Source organism: Solea senegalensis, linkage group LG10 (genome assembly GCF_019176455.1).
Source record: "Solea senegalensis isolate Sse05_10M linkage group LG10, IFAPA_SoseM_1, whole genome shotgun sequence".
In the NCBI taxonomy this organism is placed as follows: Eukaryota; Metazoa; Chordata; class Actinopteri; order Pleuronectiformes; family Soleidae; genus Solea; species Solea senegalensis.
Genome location: NC_058030.1, coordinates 4,592,195 through 4,619,747, shown reverse-complemented (window position 1 = coordinate 4,619,747; position 27,553 = coordinate 4,592,195). Strand labels below are relative to the sequence as shown.

The 27,553-nt window shown below is 42.2% G+C and overlaps 1 protein-coding gene across 4 annotated transcripts in view; it reads left to right on the top strand.

Annotated features, from left to right (window-relative positions):
* The window catches only part of cdh13 (cadherin 13, H-cadherin (heart)), a 326,188-nt gene that overhangs the window by 234,926 nt on the left and 63,709 nt on the right, over positions 1-27,553 (top strand). For all 4 annotated transcript variants that reach the window (XR_006361196.1, XR_006361194.1, XR_006361195.1 and 1 more), the window contains exons 12-13: positions 10,302-10,444; positions 26,430-26,663. Coding sequence is in view for 1 of the 4 variants with exons in the window: in XM_044036748.1 (XP_043892683.1) it covers positions 10,302-10,444; positions 26,430-26,663 (377 nt within the window). In the remaining 3 variants the exon portion in view is untranslated. The remainder of the gene's footprint in view (positions 1-10,301; positions 10,445-26,429; positions 26,664-27,553) is intronic.

The following is a 27,553-nucleotide window of genomic DNA, read 5'->3' as shown; positions in this document are numbered from 1 at the left end:
GGAAGTGACGATTCGCCGCAATGTGTCCAATCACAGTCGAGTTCACCGCAGTGGAAAAAACCTATTCTGTGCCGTCACATGGAAAACAGTTAAAGCTGACGCTTTACTGAAATCATACGGAGGAAAGCAAAGCATCATGAAAAGAAAATACTGAAAGGAAAAAAAAGATTAAAACGTTAAAGTTTTCTTCTTGCTGTTGTCATGTTGGGTTTTGAAATGAACACATAAAGTAACAGTGACAAACAACGTAACCTCACAAGCAGAGAGGTTACAGTTTTGTGGGATACTCAGTTCTTCAAATGTACTTGTAAACTCCTCAGAGTGAGACCAAACCAGTCAGTAATAGCTGTCAGAATTGATATTAATTAAACACTTAGATTTAGCAAACTAACGGCACCTTTCATTTCAACACCTTGTTTCTTGCTTCTTCATCGCACATCGTCATCTCGCAGACAAACTTTGTCGCACACCTCCAGTCACGCCTTCATTTTCACTGCAAGTACTTTCTTGGCATGACTACAGAAAGCCAAACCTCAAGTGAGCCTCTGTGACGGATGATTGATGTGACATGTGCGAGCGTTTGTTTTCCCCTTCCTCAGCGCTGTCACATTTATTTCCCTGGTATAGACCTGCTGCACTGTGCTGATAGAGAGCAGAAATATGAACAGGTGTGATGTGGGTAATTTGTCCACATGGCCTTGAGCAGTGGGCGGCTTAGCTCAGGCTAAAGTTGAAATTCAGCCGTGAGTGGCTGACTGGGGTCTTTGTGTTCGACCCCAAAGAAGTCTCTCATTTTCTCAGCATAATGGCTTTAAAGCCAGATTATCTGCGATCACAAGGGTATGCAAATGACTTTGACCTCTGACTCGTAGTACCTGCTAGTAATGCTGTGCGTCTTTGCCGCCATGTTTGTCAAAGCCTCCTCCTGTCACTGTTTGGCGTTGACGGTGCGTTTGGAACGTATCATCAAAGAAATGATTATGTTCATGCTGGTCTTTTTCTATTTAACAGTCAGTCACTGCAATTGGTCATGACATCACCCATAAGAATATGTACCTGACTGGCACCATGTTGACATTTTGAAAATGGAAGTTCACAGACGTCAACTGCTAGACAATACCAGCTGTCAGTCACACTGGTGTTCACTCATATGGGCCGTGCTTTATTGTGTGTTTTCTTCTAAATGGAACCATAATTTTAAAAAAATTGGCAAACTGTGTGTCTCCGGTTTCCTCCCATGAATCCATTTTGTCCTGTGTCGGCTGGGGTTGGTGCCGATACACCCCGCAACCCTCATGTGGAGGATAAAGCAGTAGAAGATGAGCTAATGAGTCACATCAAATGTTATGTACAAAAACCTGAAGCTAGCTATTGAGATCATTAGCTCTTCAGTGCAATGTTTACTGTTATTTTAAATCAAGTTAGAGTAAGACATTGTCCTTGATACTTCCAGTCAAATGGAGTTGTTTTTGTTAGGGGCAGAGTCGCCTCCTGGTGGTTATTCAATATATTCTTACTTCCTGATTGACTTCACAGAGGAAACTGGATGTTAGTGGCCAGCTAGCGTACACTATCTTAATGAGGGTTTACAGATTTAGCTATAAAATAGAAGGCCATTATGGTCCAAACAAACGCACATTAAATATGTAATAATTACCAGAATATGGAAAAGAATTACTGTGTCACTAACTTTTATTAACATCTGATTACGTCTCTGTTACGTGTTTAGTCAACGTACAACAATAAGCATTAATTCTGAAACACGTTTCTGGCAATTTCTGGTTGCTGCTGAGCAGGTTTTGCTGCAGACCAAGGACCAAAACAATGAGCTTAAAGATGCTGAAACTCTTCCCAGAGCCGTGGAGAACTGCAGAGTTTGATAAAACATTGCTAACATGGTTGATATTGATTGAAAACGGATGAAGATATTCTTGCTGTGTCTAATTGTCTAGTTTTATTTACTGATCCGGGCTCACTGTATATATTCTGCTATTGTGGTTCTTGTACTTTTTATACCAAGTATCACCTGAGAAATTATTGAGATCTTGAAGTAACACCATTATCCCAATGTTAAAATACAGTGGCGTGAATAGGTCGAGCAAAGTCAGCTACGGACTTTTCACAGATTTATTCCAAATAAGATAATTTGCTCTCTCATCATCCTCCTCTTCCTCACATAATACTTCACACGCTGGTAGTGAAATTAGATTAAGATGGAGCGAGAGATAAGGCGACGCAGCTCCACTCCAATCACAGACCCTGGTATATACAGTCGAACAGTATTTCTGATTTCCCTCCAAGTACCACCAGAGGAAGCTGGTGGTACACGTACCACAGATTGAGAACCATGGTCCTACTGTTTATGTCTGGTAACCGGGGGTTAAATTGTGTTCAAACATGAAGCATTGTCAACTGTGGGAGCAGCTGCAGGTTTCTCGAAAGTGGATGTATGTAGGAGCATGAGTGGCACTTCAAACAACATCACCAGAGACAGAGTAGAGGCGGCGATGGAGACATGGATGGAGATGGAGAGGGCAGAGAATTTGTTTTCATTACACACTTATTCACAGTTCCAGTGTCAAGCATGCCCGCCTTATCTGCATTCTCACTCCCTCTCTTTATCTCATTTTTGCTCCACTATCTTCCTCTTCACCCCCCTTTCTTTCTATCTCCCCCTCTTTCCCCCCGCTTGCTGCACATTTGGATGAAGTGTACAATTGTTGCGGCCAAACACCAGTCGGCGCGGCCCCTGTACGTTTATTGAGCATTCCTTGATTGATGTCCTCATATCTATTGCTCACACATACTCGGCTGTTCTGCGATTGAAATAGACTATTAGCATTGGCGCTGTGCCGCCCCCCTTGCGCTCAGTAAGCTAGATTCCAATCAGCGGAAGATCCGTTGGCGCAGGAGAGAGAGAAGAAAGTGACAGAGAGACAGATGTAGACAGTAAGATGAAAAAACAGCCGGTAGAAAGTGATGGAAAGAACAAGAGGAAAGTGAGAGAGAAACTCAGCAAAGAGAATGGGTTAGTGAGAGAAGTGCTGTATACAATAGGTTTCCCTGTAATGCTGTCATTGACGTCTGAGTGTAGGAGTGTGTTGCAGTGCACTGCACAGAATTGGAAGTTCTGACACTCGAATTAGCAAGACAAAGCTGTTCAGCGCTCTGTATGTGTATCAGTAAAGTGTGGTATAAGTAAGCGTAAACTGAATTTGGATTCAAGTGTTGCATCAATCTAAATCCATTTAAATGTGGGGTTTCAGGAATGCGGAATTGTAAGCATCCCAGCTGAGCACAGGAGTTTATTGGCCCATTTTAATATCCCCATGACCTCAGAGAGTGTGAATCGTGACGCTTTGATGCCCAAATAGAAACACGGAGGGATCACATGTTGCGCACGTGTTGTTTAAAAGTGATCTTTGTCTCATTGTGAATTCATATGTCTCTGTGCCTTCTCATCAGCCAAACACCGGTCTAACATAGCTCTATTATGTATCTTCAAACAACTCTCAGCCCTTTGGAAAAAAAGGTGATGCCTGCAAAACCCTGATATACAGTACAGTAGGTGTGTGGGTAAAGAGCTTTGTCAGAGCTTCATTTGATTAGCCTAAGCTGAGAAAGCTAAGTGAGATTATTGCACAAGGTGGCAGGACAGTTCTTTAAACACAGAACTGGACTGTTGACTTTTAAATTTACTGGCTGCATCATTGTTACAGTTTCATTTTCACATGTTTCCATCATTTCTGATGACATCGTATGTATTATCCTAAAATATGACTTATTTATAGTTACTTTAAAACCAGGTAACCCATTTCTAAGTTGGAGCTGATCAATGTGTTTTTATATTATGTAAAAAGAAAAAAAAAATACATTCAAATTCATTTTACAGTTCACTGGAGTGAGATTCAAACTTCGAGGTTGAGAACCACTGCCTCACTACTTGAAAGCAATTTACCTCTTCAACTTGTGTGTGCGTGACCTGACCAGTTCTCCCACTGGATAGTTATGGCTGTTTTGTGAGCTCAATGATGCACATTCGGAGAGAGAGGGAGGTGAGGGTATAATAACGATCACACTCCTGGAAACCCACAATGGCTTAGCAGAAGAACTGGCTCCGCTTTAAGGGGGAGATGGATGAATCCAGCGCATGATTTGAGAGTTTCATTTGGACTCTAACGTGATTTGTAGCTCTGGGTGTTAGACGGGGGAGCTGTGAACAATTGGTCTGTGCATGCGAGTGCAGGTGTATTTGAGTGAGCGGCTCCAGCTGTGCAATACTGACTGAAATATATGGAAAAAGGGGGAATAATTGAAAGTGTATGGTCAAGCTTTAATTGTATTCCAATGTCATAATAATTCTCTTTGTTCTCACTCTCTAATTATGTGTCAAATACATGGTGTTACTTTAAAGGCAGGGGTTACTGAATGAACAGTAATTATCACCGTTGACACTGATTGCTCTGCTAATACTCAGTGACAGTCTTTATGTTTCACGACACACATGACTGTGCCATGAATGGATATATAGATGCATTGGCCATTCAAAGGTGGCAACCCACCATGACTTCACTAACTGATTTGTGGACTGCTGCTTTGAGGCCTTACAACTTTCTTTTGTGTTTCTTTTTTTCAAAGTCAGAGTTTTGTTCTTCTCTATAAAACACAAGAGACCATTTTTAGGATGGTGAGATTGTAATCACACAGTCGTCACACAGTAAAAGCACAGCCTTTGTGAGCGTAATTTATAAAAATCACTACATCTAAATTTAGCGATAATCTTTACTGAAGATTGACATGCAGACTTCTTCTAATCAGTAGTAGTTAGAACCCCCAAATATGACCCATAGGAGCATTTCACGACTCAACACACAAGTGAAGTTAAAGACTAGGCAGGAAGTCACAGACAATGACAATAACACATAAAAAATTGGAAATAACTTGGCTGCGATTTGATCAAATGAGCGTGCCGCGTGATATCCACGCTACATGCAGCTATTTGACCCAGGGTACCAGATTGCTGTATTTTATGCAACCATTATGGGGCGTGTATTTTAAAAACACAACTACCTTTAGGGTCTTTTGAGTTTGGAGGACAGGCTTAGAAATTACCCCTGCAAGGAGAATACTGGTTTCAGGCCTCAATCTCTGGATTTACCGACTGTTTCAACTTTTTAAATACTGTCTATAAGGTGTGTTTATGTAAGGGTTAAACCTGCAGTGTGGAAGAACTTCTATCTCTCCCTTCTGTCTCTGACTATAATTATACAAAAACTGTCCACTTTAATTACCAGTGTTCGCATAGGGACTTCCTATATTATTAAGGACTAAAAATGTATCATAAAACAGCAGCAGTCGAGACGTTCCTAAGAGAAGCGCGGTTACTTGACTGAAACTCCCATTCGTGTCCTTCATTTATTTGCCGTAATATTTTAATCAAAGACGATGTTGCACTTAGTGTAATTGCACAGGAAAATCCATAAGTCACTTCAGATTAAATGCAGGAACAATTTAACATCATTAGGTTGAGCATTTCAACACTGACTTGAAACCCGTTCAAGATCCACCCTTTTTGGCGAACAGTTATGCTGTTGTTCCAGCAAACCTATGAATATTTCAGAGCGGAAATTGAACAAAAGTTACATAACAACTCCTTAGAAGAGATGCCAAGAAAATGTCTTACTTAAGTGAAAACAAGCAAGCGCAATAATAAGTGGCATTTATGCAAACAGCTTTACGGCACTCGCTACTCAGCTTTAATCCTCTCTCTAATTTAGCTCTTCCCGGAAATTGTCTCGCCGTACTCTTTGTCTCCGTCCCTCTCCCACTATTGACAAGCTCTTGCTCTTGATGGGACTAGATTAAATATGAGTAGAAAGCCTTGTTTCTCAATCCTGCTCCCAAATCTGTTTGAATCATTACAGAACACTGAGGAACACGACTCCGATCAGACCTATAAAGAGCGCATCTGTTCTCAGATAAGAACTTCTGAGTTAGCTGTCAAAATAATTTTATGTCTTCAGTGTGTATTGGTAAAAGGACTCTGTTTGTGCCATGGCTTCTATAGAGTCCATAATACATAGTTTCTTAATATCCACACACTTTAGTCTCCCATGACCTTTTCTTTATTTGATTAATATATCATATTTATGTGGGTGATACAGGTCCTCTTCATTTGCGTAGTGAGATTCTGCTTCAATATTCAAATGACCAACTCTGACTGATGTGTCCTTGTTGGGCTGCTGTAGAAAGATGGCAACGCACGATTCTGGCCTCCATAAGGCAAGGCCCTCTTCTACACATATAAAACGGCTTATTCTAAGCTATCAAAAACAAAGCAGTTTTTATTTTCAAGCAAACGTACAAACACATGTGGGTTATATTATATTCCTTACACCTTCTAGGTTTAAGGAAATGCTTCTTGAGTGTCACCTTGGTAATGAGAAACCTTTATAGGCCACCAATTAGGACTTATCCAGCTGATATTAATTTGCACTGATAGGGGGCAGGATTGCTTCCTAAATACTGACAGATTTCAGCTGGTTTATTGGCTTCCTGTGCCTTCTTGCACCTTTTTTTCTTCATGTGTTCAATACTTTTTCCCCTGTGTCATTTCATGTACTTACACATAACTTTTGTCATGGACATTCATGTTTTTATTTCTTTGTATGTGTGGATAACTTGGGTTGTTACTGACATCTGGTGAAAATTTCATCCCAATAGCCCCATCGGAAATATATTTACTGAGAAAAATGTTGACGTGTTCAATACTTATTTCCTCCGCTGTACAGGCACTTTGACAAAATCCTCATGACATGGCCCTTGCAGTACTAGTAGCTTCTACCTACTTATGTGTTTCGGATTAAACAAATCCATAATTTGATGGAAAGGTTTCACAGAGAGGCTTGTGTTAGCATCGCATCACACATCTGTAGCAGTGATTTGCAGTGAGATGCCTTTCACAGTTGTTGTGGCAATAGCTCAATATGCAATATGACCACGGTGAGGGTAGAAATAAGGACATAAGAACAGCAACTGTCTGTGTGAGTCTTCTCCGTGTCCCCACCACTCGCAAAAGCGAAAATACAAAGTTGCCCACACACGCACATACGCAGGCGTGTGCTGTGTTCCCCCACAAACCCCCGGCTGAGCTGTGATGCCAGCTATAGCAGCTCAGCGTTGCCCCTGAAGCCATGGCTCCGCAGTCCAGTGGAAAGTGTAATATAATGGCCCGTTTTCTCTAACACTATAGAATCACACCGCGTGCGTCATGACTCAGCACTTTCTGCAGCTCAAACAAGAAAAGTCTGCATGGACAAATCAATTTGCTGTCGGGAGATTTTCTCAGTGCACAAGGCAGCTGACATTTGCAATTTTCAAGTTGTTTGTTTTACCGTCTCCTCGCGTCACCGTGCATGTGTTAAAGTGCACACGATGTGGTGTTTGCAGCCGGTCGTGGATGCGTGTGGTCACGGTATTCGTGTCTCTCTGGTTTCGGAACAAACAGATATGAATATTCCTAATGGCTTTTTAATGTCTTTGTAATTTGCTCTTCTTTAGTGATGTAATGGACTGTCCCCATGTTTGTACAGAGAGGAGAAACTGCGACGGCAACTCATTTAGCATTTACCTTTCAGTCTGCATTAAAGAGCACAGAGACACAATAAACGTCTTCATATTAACAATCACAATAGCCTCATATTAAATCAAAAGTATGTGTGTTTGAGGTTTAGATTGTAGGTGGAAAGAAAATGATTTATACTCCCCTATAACATTGAAGGCTTATGGCGCTTTTCCATTATACACTTCTAGTACTGCTCGGCTTGACTCAACTCAACTCTACTTAGGGTTTTTGCTTCTCCATCAGGGATAGTTAGTACCTGGTTGTACCTGCTCTGGTGAGATTCTGAGTGAGCTGAGCTAATACTAAAATCTTGTCAACGTCATCACTGTCGGCCACTGATTGGTCAGAGAGCGTCGTCGCTGAAAGAGTCATGAGCAAGAGTCAAACTGAACAATGTCGAACTGTCGATGAGTTCTTAAAACTCCTGAAAACATGCGTTAATCTCCAACATTTAGAAAGGATTTTTCTCTAAAATCTCAATGTTTCACAGAGGAGTCGATCGGCTCTATTTCAACTCAGTGACTGTGTCAGAACGAATCTTTGTAATGAACTGATTCTGATGATTCAGAATACCGAAAAACAACTGCTTTGCCCGTCACCAATGTCTGTGTTTGTGTGACGTCACAACAGGTTTTGCACAGTCGTGCTTTCATGACCCCACCCACACTGACTAGGTACTATGAAGTAGTAGGAAAATGACCTGCCTGATACTAAACTGAGTAGAGCCGAGTAGTGCTAGAACTGTATAATGTAGAAGAGGCATTAGACGCACTATTGCATGATTTTCAATTATAAATAACAAGTCAGTAAATGTGTTATGCAGTGTATTAGTGTAGTGATGTAGAAAAGCCAGGTGTTTCTTTGCACATAGAATGATTCATGTTTCTTCCATACACTTAAGATGAGCTATAGAGCTTATTAAACAGTGGTGCTGGGTTTGTACTCAGTACTCAGCCGATACCCAATTCTCAGGTGTGAATAAGTGACGTAAACACTGAAAAGAATGAATTGGTTTATCTCTTCCAGTGAGACTGCAACCTGTCATTGATGAACTACAAAGAAGCTACAATAATATATACTATGTTATTAGTTTTATGAGTTTACTGTAGCACATTAGAGCCTCGTGCATGTGTGTTTTTCTCAGTTTCAGTGTTGTGATGATTAATCACTCATGCAGCTCCGATGGTGTGTGTGTGTGTGTGTGTCTGACAGTGAAGTCGGTGATAGGAGCTGTGAGACATCGGGAGGTTAATAACCTATGAGCCTCGCTCTGTTTTATTGTGGAAGCCTGCCACATGAATCATGTGGTTTCTCATTGTGTGTGTGTGTGTGTGTGTGTGGTCTAAGTGTGTATACCAAAGACCGGACGGTGTGCAATGATGTGTGTCACCATTAATGCTACATTTGACCTCACAGCAGAATCGACTCTTCTGTAACAATATTACATATGCGTCGGTTAAATAGTCGTGATCACTGGCAGGGGAAGTGTGTGTGTGTGTGTGTGTGTGTGTGTGAGTGAGAGCGAGAGGGGAGAGGTGTGAACAAAGGTTGATTGCAAACTCATTTCCCAAGGCTTTGTTGCACTCTGTTAGCTGAAGAGCTTCATTTCAGAGACAGTTTGTCGACTGCTCTGTAGTGAAGAAACTGCATCTTTGTGTGTCTGTGTGTGTGTGTGTGTGTGTGTGTGTGTGTGTATGTTACAGCAAAGGAGCTCCTGCACATGTGCATTCAAATATTTGGAATGTGTGAAAAGAAATGACTTGGTAAATGATCACAATCGCGAGCCCCTTCCAATCACCATCAGCCATTAGTGGCCTGCTGATTGGCCACATTAGCAGGGTCATGATCTGTTCTTCACTTCCCTTTTTAAGTTGATGCTAACTTGGCTGTTTGCCTACAAGATTATAGAAGAGGTCCTCCATCATGTTCAAGCCTCAGCCTGCGTAACAGGAGTTGCTACTGCACTCAAACACACACACACACACACACACACATGGCGCCCATGATCAAGAAGTGGCCGTCGGCCCATTTTCTCACTTGCTCAGCACCATTATTGCATCTATTACTTCGCTAATGGCTTTACAACATTCCACTTCCTTTAACTAAATAAATCCTAGTCAAGCAACTGTGAAAGAGCAATAGGGTTATTGATTTGATTAAAAAAAAAAACTGTTGTAAAACTGTAATACAAATGTCTTTAATGTTCAAAACATAGTCATATGAGTTCACCAAATGCTGATTTAGCCACATAACCTTCACCAGACTCCCAGTATTGCGGTGTTTAGATCTCTTGTCACACAGGAAGTGATTAGTTTTTTTGTCAAGACACACAAAGCAATTTTGAGTTTGCATTTGTAAAGTGAGGTGGACGCAAAACAGGTTGGAGAATGAAACACACAAAAAAAATATTTTGAGGTGGATTCTACTTGACAAAAAGTCATTCAGCAATTTCATGGCCCGCTGCTGAGCTTGAGGTGCATACACACAGATGCTCCCTCATTTGGAGCCACCATATGTTACATACTACAGCTTTATTATTTGCTATTATCGCTCCTTCTATGTACATTCCTCACAAAATACCAAAAACAACCCTTTTAAAACCCTTTCTGCGTGGTACTTACAGGACTGTATGTGTGTGTGTCTGATGTTCCGGTCTTCTTATTTAACTTTCTCCCAGGTACGCTGTTCTGCGAGACCCAGCAGGCTGGCTCAGCGTGAACCCAGTAAAAGGAACTGTCAACACTTCAGCCTCACTGGACCGTGAGTCTCCTTATGTCCACGACAACAAATACACAGCTGTCTTCATCGCCACAGATAACGGTGAGTCGCCGGTAACCCTTGCAGAATGAAAACTTACTTAGAATGTGACATATTTAAAAGAAAACATTCATATACATATACACGCTGGGTGGCAACAATAAGGCTTTTTAGATTTAGTGACTTGAGTGTCACTTTACAATGAACAAGTCAAACAGTTTATTTATTTAATATTTTATTGCTTCATGAGAACTAGATTGAATTAGCCTACATAAAAATTCCACAGTAAGAATTTCATATTTTTCCAAAACATGATTTTGGATTTTGGATGCAGAATGGAGTTGAAACTGTCTGTAGATAGAAGTACAGTAAAAGTCCTTGCAATGACTCACTCTGTAAGTTTGACCTGGCGACAGTGGAACTGTCAGTATCCCACGGTGACAATGGGATGCCCTTAAGTGGCACTGCCTCTTTTGGAGCATATGGTGGCCGGTTGGCGGTGTCTGTGAAGCTGCTGCGCTGAGACTTTCCGAGGCACATATGAAAGTGTCAAGAGCCACAGGCCTTCTATCTGTTCTCTCTTCGTTTGTCCCTTCATCATCGTCATCTCTCTGTGTCTCCACGTCTCTTTGTCCCCACCCCACCCCACTCCTCTCTGTGTCTCTTTCCCTCTCCCTATCAATCTATCTAGTCTCTTGTGCTCAGGGAGATTCTGACAGATTCATTACAGGAACTGAGAGATTCTATTAGTAGGCAGCAGAATAGAACTGTTGTGCTGGGGAATTCAGTGGCCTTAGATGGACGGAACGTTGAATAGGGGAGCAAGGATGGGGCAGGGAACGAAGGTGGACGGGGGTGAAAGGGTCAAAGAAAGAAAAGAAGGGGCATAGGAGGAGATAAGTGAAAAAAAAAAGAGTCTCATGAGTTAGGAAGGAAGAGATTGGGAGGAAGAGAAATTGTGAAGATTATTAGTTGTCAAGGGAGAGAGTTAGATTAGTGCAGGAGCCAGAAGGGAAGGCGGAGTATGTTGTTGTAGTTTTCAAGATGTTAACGTCCAAATTTTTAAGTATTCTGGCATTTTTTTGACATGAAATACCTCAGACGAGCTCCATCAATCAACACAAATGCCCATATTGGATTTCCCTTTAAGTCACGATTGTATATGTAAGTCTTGGTTGTATCTACATGTGTTTCATTACATAATGAAATCATGACACCATAGTGATATAATACGCATGTTGTGCAAGTGAGGTGTTCACTACAATATAGTTACAGTCTTATTTAAGTGTGTAGACGTGCCGAAAATGAATGACTGAAGGCTATGTCTACATGCTGGACACATTGTTATCAAAGTGTCACAAGATCAGCAGTTTTATAAAGATATATATTATAAGGAACTATTGTAGAGGCAGCTGGGGCTCAGGGAGTACAGAAAGAGGTCATCTTCTTACCAGCTCGTCTCGTCTATATGCATAAGTGTTCTCAAGCAACACACTGAATCCCAAATTGGTTTATATGATGTGTGATAGAAAATAGTGTTACCAGTCCATTGATGCCCTATATGAATGTGTGCGTGAATGGATGGGACTAGGAGTCGTTTATTCATTAGGACAAGAAAAGCCCCAATGTAAATACAGACCATAATTTATTGGATGAAAGGTTTGACCTGCTGCTAAATCTGGAGAGTAAGTCAGTGCTTGATGAAGAATTATCCTCTGAGGGTTAGTTCTGTTTGAAAAGTGAGATAAGTTATGTGTCTATGCCGTGAATCCAAATCCCAGCGTTTGAGCCTTTAAAATGTTGCTGTGTCAAAGCTCGTCTGTACGTGTTTGGACTCGGAGCAGAATACCGACGTCCGCTCGACCTTTGCCTCACCCCTTTGGCTTTGCACTCTGTCATCGTCAGGGCAAATTTTTCCCTCATCCACAGCCGTCTGTGCAGTGACTGCATGAGAAGCCACTGACTGTACGTAGACTACCAACAGGATATCAATCGATCGAGCCTAACATCTTTATCTTCATCTTTACGTGGAGACGACGGATGAATACATATCCACCTTGCACTGGAGATGAAGAGGGTGAGCGCGAGAGCACGAGTCAATCATATAGAAAGGAAGGAAGGACGGAAGGAAAGGAAGTCAAAGGGAAGAGATATTGAATTCCAAGTCGAGAAAAGAAACATTTATTCAAAGTAATGAGGCAGGGTATGAGGTGAGTTAGATATATGACATTTTTATCTACTTAAAATTATTATTTTTGAAATTCTGGCAGTGACCATTTCCTGTTGTCTGTTTGGTTTTAGTTTTTTTTATATATTCTTGGGGTTTGTGTTGCATGGTTAGCAACAGACTGAGTGAGGGAAGGTCAGCCGGATCAGCTCTCCAGACAGGAACAGATGGTGAATGATGCAGCGAATATACTACAGGGAGGGATGGAAGTCAGAATCGAAGAAGACAACTGACTGGAATCCAGAAATAGAACAAAAAAGTTAGAGAAAAGAGAGGAGAAAGGGATTTAAGGAGGGTTTTAACAACATTACTCTGCTGATCTTTGTGAATATGTGATTGTGGACACGTCAGCGCATCCATATGGTTGTTTACTGTTTATTTACATGCACCATCGCTTACCTACGTCTGTATTTGTGCACACTGCTTCCTCTCCTCCCATCGCATGGTCCTTCGTTTGAGTTACCGACTGAAAAGCCACAACCTAGTCATGCCTGGGCAGTGTTGGACTTGGCAGGGTGGCGGAGTCGTGCAATATTGTTTGTAGAGATATTGTTCCTACCTGAGCAGAGAGCTTGGCAGGCTGTTTATATAAACTCTCATCAGTAGCTGCTGGTTTTGCACGCCAACAAATTCTCCCCCTGCTCTGTGATTCCCCGTCGGGATGCCAGCTGTTCCCACAACCCCACACTCCTACTCCATTCTTCACATTAGTTTTAAACTTTCATTGCTGGAGGATCCCTGTGTTTGTGCGTGGGTGGCTTAAAGTTGTATGTTCATCTTTGTTTTTAATGTCTTTGTCCTAGCACATGCAGTGCCTCTCTGGTTTGCTCTCGTGTATCCACTCACTGCTGTGCATGTGTGTGTGTGTGTGTGTGTGAATGTTTTCTTCTGCTCCTCATTTAAATGTTAAACCGCCTCCTGGTGGGGAGTCATTTGTCATTGGGAAGCATGAATACATTACCAAAGTCCCAGTTGTCTCAAACACGTTGGCGCGCACACACACACACACACACACACATGCATGCAAGCAGTCATCGATGTCTGGCGCTCCAGAACCTGCGATTAAAAACTTAAGTTATGCATGAGCAGTGTTTGCTTTGAAGACATGGACTTACGGAATAGAGACTGCCATTCAGACTGTGTCTGTCTCCTCGTGTCTCACAGTGAGACAACCTCCACACAGCGAAGAAAAAAAAAGAAAAAGAGAGAGAGCGCGAGAGCTTTGTTAATTACAGGAATATTAAGTATTACACACATGCACACGCTCACAGACTGAACAGTGTGATAATTCCCAGCATTCACCACAGTCAGATTACATCCCCTCTGGTTTAAATCAAAAGCAAGAAGCAAAAGGCGGAGACAGTCTGCTGAATTTTAATGGTTCACGAAAAAAAAGGATGTTCGTGCTCAGATGTAAAATTAGATATGAGTACGTGTGTGCGTATACGTACTTGTATTCAGTGCCTCTTTAGGCCCTTTTCTGCCATAAACATTGATGTTGTCAGGACCAGTAGTGGACTCTAATCCCTGAGGAACTTGTTAAATGTAGGGCTAAGATTTGAATTGTGGTTAGGTTAACCGCCAAGGTTAAAACAAGGTTACGACAAATTACTTTCAAGGAATGTCACCGGGTGACACAAGAGCAAAGACACTGCGATACAGAGAGAGTGGGGCTGATGTGCGAACTAATTAGTTCAATGAATTTAGCAGATATTTAAGTGATTCACCACATATTCAAGGAGTTACAAAGGACTGACATGTTTACAGGAACACTTGACAGTGGGTTTGCTCGATGCTCGACGCTGGTGCCCTCATCCTAATTGCAATAGCCCAAATTCCTGCTCGGAATACCCAACATGCCATGCTGTCTATGTAATTAGAGGGAAAGAAACTCCACCATGAGGTTAACAGGTTAATAATGAAGTTCACTGTTTGCCACCTCTTTATCCACTTTCACTTTGTTAGTAGATGTCAGGTAAGCCCTGTTTTTCCATAAATCAATCACGGCAGGTGTATGGAGAAATGATGAGGAGGAGAAAGAGAATGAATTTGCTATATTCTGTTGGTGAACAGAATATAGCCTTTGATGCTTTGATCGCCATGTAAGCGGTGCGTGTGTTTAGTGCTCTTGGAGTCTGTACACAGGTGCTGACGATTAGGAGGGAAGCGTGGCGTTGAGACAAACGGCTTCTGGTTGGACATTTCATGGCACATCCAATTCGAAATTGATGGAGTGCATGCAGGGTGGAGCGTCCAGACGTATTTTGCTTGTCTCGTGCCTGTGCTTGTATAATTGCAAACACATTTAGTGACTGCACTTCCATCATCTTTCACATGCAATACGATAGCCGATACACCAGGGCAACTATTGATCATTTAATTAATAAATAAAGGTGCTCTAAAGTAAAAAGTTCCTGCTAATTTCACTCACCAGGCGCTAATTGATGTCGCCTCAAGGGGGTGCCGTTTTGTTTTCTTCAGTTAGACAGATATTGTGACGTATGGCGATGCAGTTGTCTCGCAATACGTTGATCATCATAGAATTGTTGTATCGTGATAATATTGGTATCGTGAAGCACTTATTGTGAGGTACCCCTACAAGCAAAAGGAAAACGGCAATACATTTTGGCAATGTATGACACCACGCCCTTACAAAGTGAATAAACAGCATTATCATATATATGTGAATTCATTTCTAGGCATGCGATTGTTTACATTCGAGTAAGGTTTATTCTAAGTCATGGAAATGGAAGTATGTCTTTTGTGTGTGTGTGTGTGCATGCGTGTGCCAGCCTGCCTGCAGGTACATCTTTATCCGTCTCTAAATGTGTTGCCCTCTGCTTGTGTGATGACTGCCACTGTGCTGCCTCATTGCCATACTAAATGTAGGGAACCAGTGTGCTTCTCATTGCTGTAATGGACTGAGTAATTTCCCTGTTTCAGGTCAGCCAACATACAATGGTTTCACCGCTGAGTAACTGCAGTGTCGCTGCTCACAGTCAGGCAGCCTGGCAGGCTAAATGCAGATAGATAGACTCATGTTGTGTCTTTAGCCAGCCGTGATCCGGCATGAGAGTCTGTGTGTCAGCCCCAAGAGTCAGGATTTGTTGTGAAGATGAATGTTAGTGATCAGCTTTACACATCTGGCTTTTAAATATATGTGGCTCTGCGAAACCCTGATTAAGTTTGATGATTCACTGATTGATTAATCAGGGTTTGGGGACTGAACTTTCTGAAGACGAATGCCAGAAACCAGCAATGTCTGTGAGCTATAACTTTGGGAACAATCCATTATACTAAAGCCAAGGGAGCAAGAGCCAAAGAGCAGACTGTGTCTAATAGAGCGGTAAATATAGTATCAGGAAGCTCAGCGTCAGGAGACGAAAAAAGAGAAACACGGAGGAGAACAAGACAAGCTCGAGAGACAAGGACAGAAGTGAAAGGTGAAAATTGAGAAAATGCAGTGACTCTTTCGGAAAAAAATGAAGATGGGTGGCTCTGTGAGCTAGCAATTTGAATTCTGGAAGTGTTTACTTACCTCCCCCTTGTTTAAAGGTCACTTTCACTCAATCCATATATCTGTCTTTTGTCAATTCTTTTCTGGAAACAGCCACAGAGGCAGGCAGGTTAACTACTTCACTGAAATGTGTTCTTCTTCAGCCAATCAATTATGACCCTGTGCAGCAGTGGGCAGGGGTGCGGCCGGTGTGAGGAAATGGGTTCCGGGTACCGGGAAGCAAGGAATCTTGACCCAGGATAATGACAGTGTAATGGGATATGCTCTGGAAAGTGCAGAAGATCACAGATAGATGCTATCTCGCCTTTTGTTGCCTCCCCTGTCTTGCCATGCTGCCTCATTAACCCCAAATACACGCTGTGTCTTTCTTACTTTAGTGATTCAGTGGCTTCTTTTCCCCCCCGTTTCTCTCTGGCTGACTCTGTTATTCATTTCTTGGCTTGTTCAGGAACCTCTTGGGGAAGTTGCCACCTTGTAAATAGGCTCATATTATTTCTGTGATTAAAGACCACCTTTGTTTAGCAGCCTGCCATGGGGAAAAAAAGCATCTCTATCTTTCACTCTCTCTCTTTCTGTGTGTGTGTTAGTGTCCATTATCAGAAGCTGCCTCTCTTGTGTCCTTTAATACTGATTCATTTCGATGAAAAGTCATTGCTGCACCTGGCACGCGGAGAAAAAAACACGCCTCTGCCTGCTCAGCAAGAGAGCCTCTGTCTGTGTACCAGGGAAAAGTGCCTAAATCGTTTGATCTTTTTATTCTATTTTACTTTAAGACATCTCTGCCCCTTTTCCCAGAACGCCTCTATCATGATTTTCCACAGGAGCTTCTCCAGTGAAGATATAAACAGCTTTGGGTGTAGTTTTAATGACAGATACCAAGATGAAACGAGATTAGTGTGAAGTGGAGATAGAGAGGGATAGATAATAAAAAGATGAAGTCAGATGATGGAGCCGTGCAAGCGTACTTGGTCTTGAGGTTTATCTGGAGAGTATGTCATTCGAACAACATAGGAAATCTGTCTGAGACTTAGAGAGGAGTGGAAGGCACCATCTGTGAACGTCAGTGAGCATATTTGTTGAACTGTGTGGTGGCAGCCGTAGGAGGGGGGTGTACAGGGATTGGAGGGTGTTTTAGGTACACAACGTCACAGTTGTTTGGTTGCCTCAAGGGCCAGTCCAATTAACACACAATTAACACAATCCTGGGTTAAAAATCACCAGGGAACTGTCTATTGCTGCGATATTATGTTCCCTTCGCAAGCAACATGTGCATTTATGGCAACATGTTTACGTGTTGTTCAAAATAGATGAGTTGGATTGTGGATCAGAAGATGTACTATACCTCGTATAACCCGCCATTGTTTGACATTCTTGAGAACATGAATGTCAAACAATGAGCACGTGATAGTGTATCAACTAACAACAGGGTGAAACGGGGTTAGCATCCCCCCCTGCATTGGCACTGGTGATGACACTAAAAGACACGTCACAAGCTGTCACTCGCTAGGATGAGCAGAAATAAGTGGGACGACCAACTGATTGCGACTGACTCGTGCATTGTTTGCAGGCCATGCTCGTGAAGTCATGCTGTCCCTCATTTATGTTCATAAATCAAATTATTCAAACAATGTGCCTACAATGAGCGCTAGGGTACACAAACTAACTTAATATAGCAAAGTGTCTTCTGTGAGTTTTTAGGGGAGGTAGTTTTTGTTTCTGTTATCTTGAACAATTGTAAGTTTTTATAAAATGCTATTACATAGGCTACTCTGCTTGGTCTCGCATTAGAAGTCCTGCTTCAGAGTTTGTTAGTATCGCATATTATAGTTACCGCAACAATTATTTTATGACAGCAACAGACAATACCATTTCCCAAATGTAGGGGTCAGTCAGTCATCATATACCGCTTTATCCTCCACCAGAGGGTCGCTGGGGGTGCTGTGCCAATCTCAGCTACATTGGGCGATAGGCGGGGTACACCCTGGACAGTTCGCCAGTCCATCGCAGGGCCACACACAGCTAGAGACAAACAACCATTCACTCTCACACTCACTCCTACGGTCAATTTAGAGTGTCCAATTCACCTAATCCCCACACTGCATGTTTTTGGACTGTGGAAGGAAGCCGGAGAACCCGGAGAGAACCCACGCACACACGGGGAGAACATGCAAACTCCATGCAGAAAGGCCCTTGTTCCAACCAGGGCTCCTCGCTGCAAGGTGAGAGTGCTAACCACTTCACCACCGTGTGGCTCCCCAAATGAAGGGGTATCCTGGGAAAAAAATCTACATTGTGTTACTTTAATGGGGCTTTTCCAACATACAGTTCGAGCACTACTCTACTCTACTTTTGCTTTTCCATGAGGGATAGTACCTGGTACCTTGTGATTTGTTAGTACCTGCTCTGGCGAGGTTCAAAGTGATTGGAAGAGTCATGACGTCAGAATCAAACCTTGCCTTTATTTAAAAACTGTCAAGAGCGTCGCGGTGTTTGTGTCGCGTATGAGACGGCGTCACGGCGGTCGTGCTATGGCGACCTCGCCCACGTTGAGGAGGGGATGGAAAATGAGATGCCTGATACCCAGACTGAGTGCAGCTGTTTGACTTTAAAACAAAAACGCTTTGACATCGTATCACTTTTATTTAGCTTAGCGTTTATTTCGGGGGGAAAAGATCAAAACAATTCACAGCCGAGGCAATTTTAGCGTTTAATTAACACAGAAAATGATTGCAGTGTAAGCCTACTTTAAGCCTCAACAGTCTCCTTCTGCAGTCACTTACGAGCAACTGATAACCCCAACTCTATTCTGAAAGTAATTTGCCAGACTTGCAGCGATGCACCTGTCCCCTGCACAGCCCCTCTCCCCGAAGTCATCTCTCTTAATGACTTGTGCCTATTGTAATTGGCTCGGGCTGGTTTCATTTACAGTTCTGATCAGCCAATCAGATTAGCGGGGCGTCATGTGATAGTGTTTGCGCAAAGCCCCCGGGATACTGATGAATGATGGGATGGAATGAAGCGGGTTATCTGAAGGGAGTTTTAACAAGGTGTGGGACTTGGTTCGGTGTCGGGGCGGAGAGCGAGTATGAGGAAAGTACAAAACCAGATAGGATCACACGTCTCTGAGCATAACGGTGAGATTACAGCATGGCGGAAGTAGCTATTCTTTCAGGAAAATTCATTGGCAAAAATGAATACATTGGATTTAAGGATAAATTTCACCGAAGCCTATGTCTATCATTCCAACTGAAAGGAAATTCAGATGTTCCAAAACAAACAAGTAGAATTAAAGCACATGTAAATAATCAAACTAATGATGGCTGAGTTCCATTTAGTCGTCTATGTAGTGGCCTTTAAAAATGTATGCGTGACAAACACAAACACACACACAAGGCTGTTTGATTGTGCAATTAAGATTCATTTGTTAATATATTAACAAGTAAGTATATACAGTACTTACCTGCCGCAGTGTTTCATGTGGTTGCGCTTCCTGCGCTGTGTCGCGTTACACGTCTGTGATTACTTTTGGGGTTTGTTTACCCTCGTTGGAAACACACCTCTAAACCGGAGACAACAAAGCACAACCGTATTCAACACAAAGGGAAAAATGAGTTTCAGTGATCAAACGCGGGCTGTGAAATAATGTGCGCCTCCTGCACCTCGTCGAGGAACTTAACAACTTTAACAAGTGTGGACTTTGGTGGTAATGACTGAGGTTTTTGCTGGAAGACTCAGTAACAAGACAGGAAATATATAAAACTAGATTTAAGTTCAAATATTTGGCACGGCAGACCAAATCCTATAATCATATCATTTCCAGAATCACTTTGCTTCACAGCTTCTTTCCTCCTGCGTTCATCTCCTCCATTTCTTGTTTTAGATTCAGCCCCCATTTATCTTTCCTCATTCCCCTCTATTACCTTGCTGTAGTCCACCTGTGAATTAGTCTTTCTGACTGTTTCGCCGCGCCATGATGTATCGTGACATTTTCCAGTGAGCCATTACTCACATGCGAGCCCAGCTCCTGGCTTCCTCTAGTCCCTGCTTGTTGTGATTTCATTCCCTTTATCATTTACTTTTATGTGGCTGAGGAAAATAATCATAGTAATAACAATGGGGAATATTTTTAGCCAAGGGCATCATCCACTGGTTGTTTGTGCGTAAGCAGCGCTGGCATTTAATGATTATTCTAATGAGAATTAGAAAAAGCCTGATAAGGGTGGTCATTTTTTCTGCTTTGTCCTTGGTGACGCCACGAGTGGGCCCTTTTGGAAACCTCTGAGTTCTCTGGTGGCCAGACTTCTTTCGTAGAGCGAGAGAGCGGAATACATCCAATGTTTGACTAATGACTCTCGCTCCTTCACGCTTGCCCAAAGCCGAAAGACCAAGCGCAGAAAACAGATAATGGATTTCAAACCGTTCACTGCCAGGAACGGGTACATTTCCAACCGTTGCGAGTCACAAACCTGTCTTTCATCCTTTTACAACAACAGTGGGAAGAAAAAGTCAGACAACAGACAGGAAATCCAAAGTCATAACAGCAGAAAGCGACAGTCAGACAGAAAGAAAGTGTTAGCCTGCAGCCAAATGTGTTGGGAGCAAAAGAGCGTTTGGGGAAGCTGATAGTATGATATAAGGCGAACGCTGCAAGAAAAGAAGGCTCCGTCTTTGGCCTGTAGCTCTGGATTAGCCCTGACAGCCACAGGAGTCAATCATTCTGCTGGCTCCTCTCATCTTCTGGCACATGGGAGAAAAACAGTTCTGACTTAAAGGCCAGCCGGGGGCAGGTAGAAGTGTTTGGGAGTAAGGGTGGAAGATAGAGAAGAAGGGTGCAGCACCCAAGGGGGGGAGGTTGGGGGTGATGAACCAACACGACCGAAAAATCTACAATTTGATTGAACATTTTTTTGTGGTACGGTGCAAACGACAGCAAAACATCTCAGCAAAACCTGAATTAACATATCAGCTAATATTAGACTACACATCTACAGGTTGCATGGTGAGGATGAGGCTTCCCTGCAGGGTTTTACAGGAATTGTTTGCAAAGCAGGAGTAACACTGTACCAACGCTGAACAACGTGTCATTTACACCTCATTGCAGAAGTGGGAAAGTTGAATTTTTTTCTTTCCCAGAGGGCCACAATGAAAATGAAGTAAAGAGATACACATTCGTTATGATATTCTCTAACTAACTAACTACAGATCCACTGGATATTTAATATCCAGTGGATCTGTAGTTAGTTCACATTTATGTCACTAATGAGTCAAAGTGGGATTATAGTCGCTGTGCCATATGTAAAACTGGATTAAGACCAAATCCTAGAAGGCAAAATTTATAAATATTATGAAATAGAATTACTAAAGTTTTTTATTTAACCGGATCGAAATGTCTCAAACACCTGGCCAAGACAACTCGCCAATTACAATTTAATAATGAAATAATAGCAGCAGCCAAACACACATGCCAGGAGGGTGAAAAAACAATTAAGCTGCAATTTTCCATCACAACACCTTTTAATTTAGATTTGTATAGTCCCAGGGGGATTTTATGATCAAGCTGTAGAGCCGTGGTTCTTAAACTTGTACCTATAGTACAGAGGAAGCTTGCGTACCATGGAATTTGTACCAGTTTACCAGTTTTTTAGTTATTATACATCATTTAGTGAGTAAACCTGGTGATTCAAAGCATCTGCAGTTTGCGGCGATTTCATTTAAACATTAAAAATGTTTTGTTTTTTTTTAACAAGAAAAGGATTTCAAGCTGAAGATTGTTTCCAAAAACCAGGAGCTGTAATAATGCTCAACTCTGTTCAGCCTGATTCTTAAGAATTTATACTTCCTGGCACAACATGGATGCGGTTACTGTGTTTAAAATGGAAATATACCAACAGGGTCGCCTTTACAGTGTGAGGGACCGCCCTCCGACCAAGCTGTATGCAGCACAGTGATGGGGTGTGACAGCAGAGTTGGTGATGAACGTTCGGACGTCATGTAACTTGGAACAAACATCTATCCATGAAAAACAAAAAAAGCTCCATTAAGCAAAGCCATGTGTGCTATAATTAAGCAGTGACGAACCGTAACCTTTTCAGCACTATGGCATTTCGTCCCGCTGATGCATTGCACTCCCTGTGACTATTTGGCTCTGCGTTTGCAGTAACTTAATATCTACAGAGACCGAGCTCGGTCTCACCTTAAGTGCATTCTAGTCATTAACTGGTCAAGCTGCTGCGCGCCAATGTCAGCATGCAGGCGCGTTAGGTTACCAACGAATTCGGCCTCGTGACGAAGTCTGGTGTCATGTCAGATGTGGAAATATGCAACAGAGCAGAAAGATGTTTACTTAGTCCGAATAAGAACTATTCACTGGCACACACAATAAAACAAGCATCCTTGTATTTATTCATCTTTTTTGTCCTTGGAGGATGTTGCTGGCTGGATAAATCCGGTCTGGCTTACGGGCCGTATATTACTAATGTGTGCCTTATTGTAAATGTTAGGTTAAATGAGTGCAGTTTGTCATTTTGCGAGTGTTGCGCCACACTACACTACAGGAGCCTGAACTGACTCACAGTCACGGCTCCTTTTAACACAGCAGAGGGACTATGATGGAGACAATTAAACCTAATCTCACTCGTTAATTAGTGTAATTCCTGCTCTGAAACCAATTTATCCTGATCAATCCCCACTTGTGCGGAGTATATTTTAGGTTTGGATTGTTAGTTCTTCTGTGAAAATAATACAGAATTTATTATTTCATTATTTAAAAAAAAAAAAAAAAAAAGAAACTTCAAGTTTGAAAACTTTCTGATGGATTACTAAAAACCCAATTAAACCCAAAATAAATCGGAGCAGTGTGTACAAAAAAGAGAGGCTGCAGAGAATGATAGTGGGGATATTTTATGTCATCGTAACCTGTTTGCGAGACGCAAAATGTCACTGCCCAAAAGGTGATTTCATCCATTTAAATATAATTTAATCCCAAGCACATTGGCATTAGGTTTTACATATTTCAATGCAAGGTATTTCTTTGGGAGCGAGAAGTGGCCCATTGTCTGATATCTGCATTTTCACTGGTTAACACTTGGGCAAACAAACCACAGAAGTGAAAGTGGAAGCACAAGTCACATTGGCAGGGGAATATTGCATGTCTCCGCTTACATTGGAGATGCAAATCTGATTTATTCCCACATACAAATGAGGCCTCTCTAAATCCATGTGCATGTTTTTCCTGCTTACACTGTCGTGGGTTATGTGTGATTTGTGCCACATGTGGAGGAAAAGATCAGAATTGGGTCACTTGCACCATGCAGTGTAAATGCAGCCTCACACACACACACACACACACACACACACACACACAGGTGTGCATGGTTGACAATCAGTCCCCCATGCACACCTGCAGCCCATTACATACACACACATGCAGAGAGCAAGGGACAGAGACAAGGAAAGAGATCCCATGGTCATAACACGGCTGAAGTGACCGTTTTAATCAACATGGCAAATCTGTGTCCTTTGTTTTTAGCTCAAAACAGTTCACTTTTTTTTGTCTTTCACAAAAAAAAATGTGCATGAAGCATCTTCCTCGTCAAAAATGACACTGAGAGGACAGTATTTTACACAAAAGGGTTTCATCACCCTGGAAATTATCATCTGCTCTTTAAGCTACAGCAAATCCCACTGTGTCCCTTCCTACTTTAACATCATCTACTTTACTGTTTTATGTCCTTTTTAGTGCCTAACACGCAGAGGTGGATATGGACACGCTGTAGACGCAGAGACCCATAAATTTCCACCTCCTTTGCGAAGCTGCAGCATGTTTAATCAGAACTTTTGTGACAAAGCGGTGTGAGGCAGGGGCCAGCAGACAAGCTCCACTGATGCTGATACGGAGGCAGATGATGACACTGGCACGATACAACGCAGATAAGGAGGAGGAGGGAAAGAGAGGTGTGGACAAATGGAGTGATTAGGTGTGGGGAGGGTTCATTTAGGAAGACAAACAGCTTCATTCAGAGCTTGCCAAGCACAGAGATGGGTTTTCTCACTCCTCTGTTGGTTGAAATTTGCTTCTTTTCACTGACGAGGAATCGAGTCCCTATCGTCTCCCTCCTGGTCCCATGTTTCGAGTGATAATAGATTATCTCGAGCCTCGTCTGAACAGCTACTGTCTTTGATTTGCTTTCAAACACATTTTTCCGTCTGCATCTGCCGAAGTAATTTCTCTCTGCGCTTGATCCACTGCCGATATTGTCACAGCCGTACTTATCTACATTATACAAGTGCAGTTTCTCTGTTGTTTTTCTTTTTTCTCTTCCCAGACAGCACAGAACAACCACCAAGTGCAGAGATAGTAGTCATTCCACAGTTATTATACAGAAAATGTGCCAAACTTGCAAGCATTACATTTGATTTCTTCCACTCTCTAATTACCAGAATCCGATTTTTTTTTTTTTACTGCTGGGAATGAAATTGCTTTAGAAATGAACAGATCTTACTGATTTTCTGCTAAACACCCTCCGCAGTTGGCTACGTGTGAGTGTTATAAAGGGATTTTAAGATGAAACTATAAAAGTTAGGGGTGAATATTCCAAAACAAGTTTGCACCCGCCATCAAGAGTCTACTCATTTTGCCTTTCAGGCCTAAAAACACAGAGGAAAATAACTTTCTCTGTACAAGTTCTGAAAAAGTTTTCTGTAAACACAGAAATGGCTTCATGCACACAAAATGTCTATGTGACGCTGGCACAGAAATGTGGGGAAAAAAAGCTCATTTGACCCGGATGATGTCTGTGTGGGTCAGTGGCCGCGTGCGTGGTTGGATTACTGTTGGAGAATCAGCACCTACGCACACCCGTAAGGTTTCCACCGCTCTTGACTTATAGTACGCACATGCATTCACAAGAATAAATATTTACTATGTGGAGAGTTGCCTTCATATTGCACTGCCGGAGGGACTCGGCGGCCCGGGCAACACTTAATGTTGCTCTTCAGTAGAAGAAAACAGTCACACAGAGATGAGGAACTTTGAAACTCCAGTATTTTCAGGTGTATCTGACATTTGCTGTTGTTTCGCCTGAGGCATTTCTCTTTTTTTGTACATTTACAGATTGTAGCGTGGTGCACTGCATGCGAAACCATTGAAGTTATGATGTGATATTTATGGCTATATGTTGTAGTGGCGTCTTGTTATAACATGAAGCGAGTGTTTAATCTGCTCTGATGATCATTGTCTGGGTCCTAACATCTCATCTGCCAAACTTAAAAGCCACAGTGTTCTTTTTGGGGAAATTGTTTGCTGTCATTTCTGTTTATGTTTCTGAACATTTTGGTTTCAATTAGTCACTTGATGCGGGATGAGACGTCAACAGGACGAGCCTTTGCCTTTGTTCTTTTTGGATGCATTTCTGTTTTCATTTGTTTTTCCCAGCCACATGAATCGCCAGCTTGTGAGCCACTTCCTGCCAAAGTCTCATCTCAGTCTGTCACGGTACCATGTGTGTAGTAATGCAACGCAGGCAGCTCTCTATGCCATGTAACATGTGTTAGGAGGTTCTTTTTGTCTTTAAAATGAAAAGCTCAGTAAAACGTGACATTAGTACGTTCTGATTTGTGTCATCTGTTTGTTTTTCTTTCATGATTTCCCTTAAGAGTTAACATACTTGCTGTAACACAGGCTGGTTTTCATTCCAGCACCACTTGACATTTACATACTCTATATCTTGACTAGTCTCCCACCCCCCTCCCTGCATGCCCTGCCCTAAATTGCATTTTTCCCCCCACCTTCCCTTAAAAAAAAAATAAAAAAAAAAGGTGGAGACCCATTTTTCCAATTACAGATCCTTGTCTTTAGGTGTTAATTGCTGACTGACCTCTGGAGCCGTTGTGGATGCCATGCAGGTTTTTTAATAACCTCTAATCACAGAGAAACAGAAAACAGTAGTAATAGAGAAGAGCCCAGCTCCTTTTTAACCCATTATACTTCAATAAGGCGTAATCTCGTACAAACACCGAGACAGCCGCGTGAGTCATCGTGCTCTTTTGCAAAACAGGAGCCACTGTGATTTATGTTCACCTCGCCCTGAAATGACACATGAAACAAAGCTGTTTTTTTTTTTTTTTTGTTAAATTTAAATGAGGTCATATTGGTAGAAAACAGCAGAATGGGGCTTATTTAGTTTGGATTTTAGGTTTGTAAAAAACAACATGCTTAGAATAAAATGTAAATATTTGTAGGGCAATTAAGTTTTACTGGTTTATAAACGATGAGTCATTTTTGCCTTCTTTCTGTGTGTTTATAGGCTTCCCTTCAGCCACAGGCACCGGCTCGTTGGTTATCCACCTGGAAGACTACAATGACAACGCCCCCTATGTGGTGCCGTCGGTAGCGCGAGTATGTGAAGATGCCCATGACATGAACGTCGCGATAGTCGGGGGACGGGACAAGGACCTTCCACCCAATGGCGCGCCCTTCAAGATAGAGCTGGGGAAACAGCCCGGTCTAGACAAAACATGGAGGGTTACCAGGGTCAACTGTGAGTATTTGAGCTTTCAAAGACAAAGAAAATGTGCTGTTTCAGGCCTAAACGTGATAACAAGACAAGGTGTATGTCTGCACCCTGGAGAATGTAAGGCTAAAAATGAATAAGGGCAGCGTGAGTGAAAGCTGTCAAATCCTAAAAGTACATATCCCTGCCAGAGGGAACAGTTCACCTAACTTTTTACCATGTTACGATGAATCTGTGCTAAACACACAGCAGAGCAGCCTTTAAATGGAGATGCACATGATAATAAAAAAAAAAATGGAGAGTGAAATGATACGTCGGGAAGGAACGAGGGAGGAGGACCGACACACAACCAAGACATCGATTCAGGGTTGCATGACCGACAGCGCTGTCTGTGTGTGTGTTTGAGTGACAGAGCAGAGCTAAAACCCGCCCAGGGGTATTAGCTGTGACAGACAGTGGGAGAGGGAGGTACAGACACTCCTCAATCACCAACCACTGGAGGAGACAGATAAGGCCTGCAGAGAAAGAGTCCGCTCCAACTGAGACGGACTGCTGCTGTGCCCACATCGGCTGCGTGCACACAAATGTTTCTACAGGTGTGTGGAGGAGAGTACTGTAGGTGCTTTGAGAGGTCTTGTATTGCATTATGTAAGATAAGTGTTTTTTGTTTTTTTTTCCCATTTAAATACTGTAATCGGTTCTTGGAACACAAGGGGCTACAATTAAAATCAAATATGTGTTTGCTTGCATCTGACAAATCCATCAATGGGTTATTCAAACACATTCACACGTGTGACCCTGTTTTGAACCCAACATGAAAAAAAACTTATTGTCTGTATTTAAGTGTTAGTATTTTTAAAGTTTTTACCTTCAATAACAGCTTCGAAATCAATGGAGCCTCTTTTCATTCCCACTCC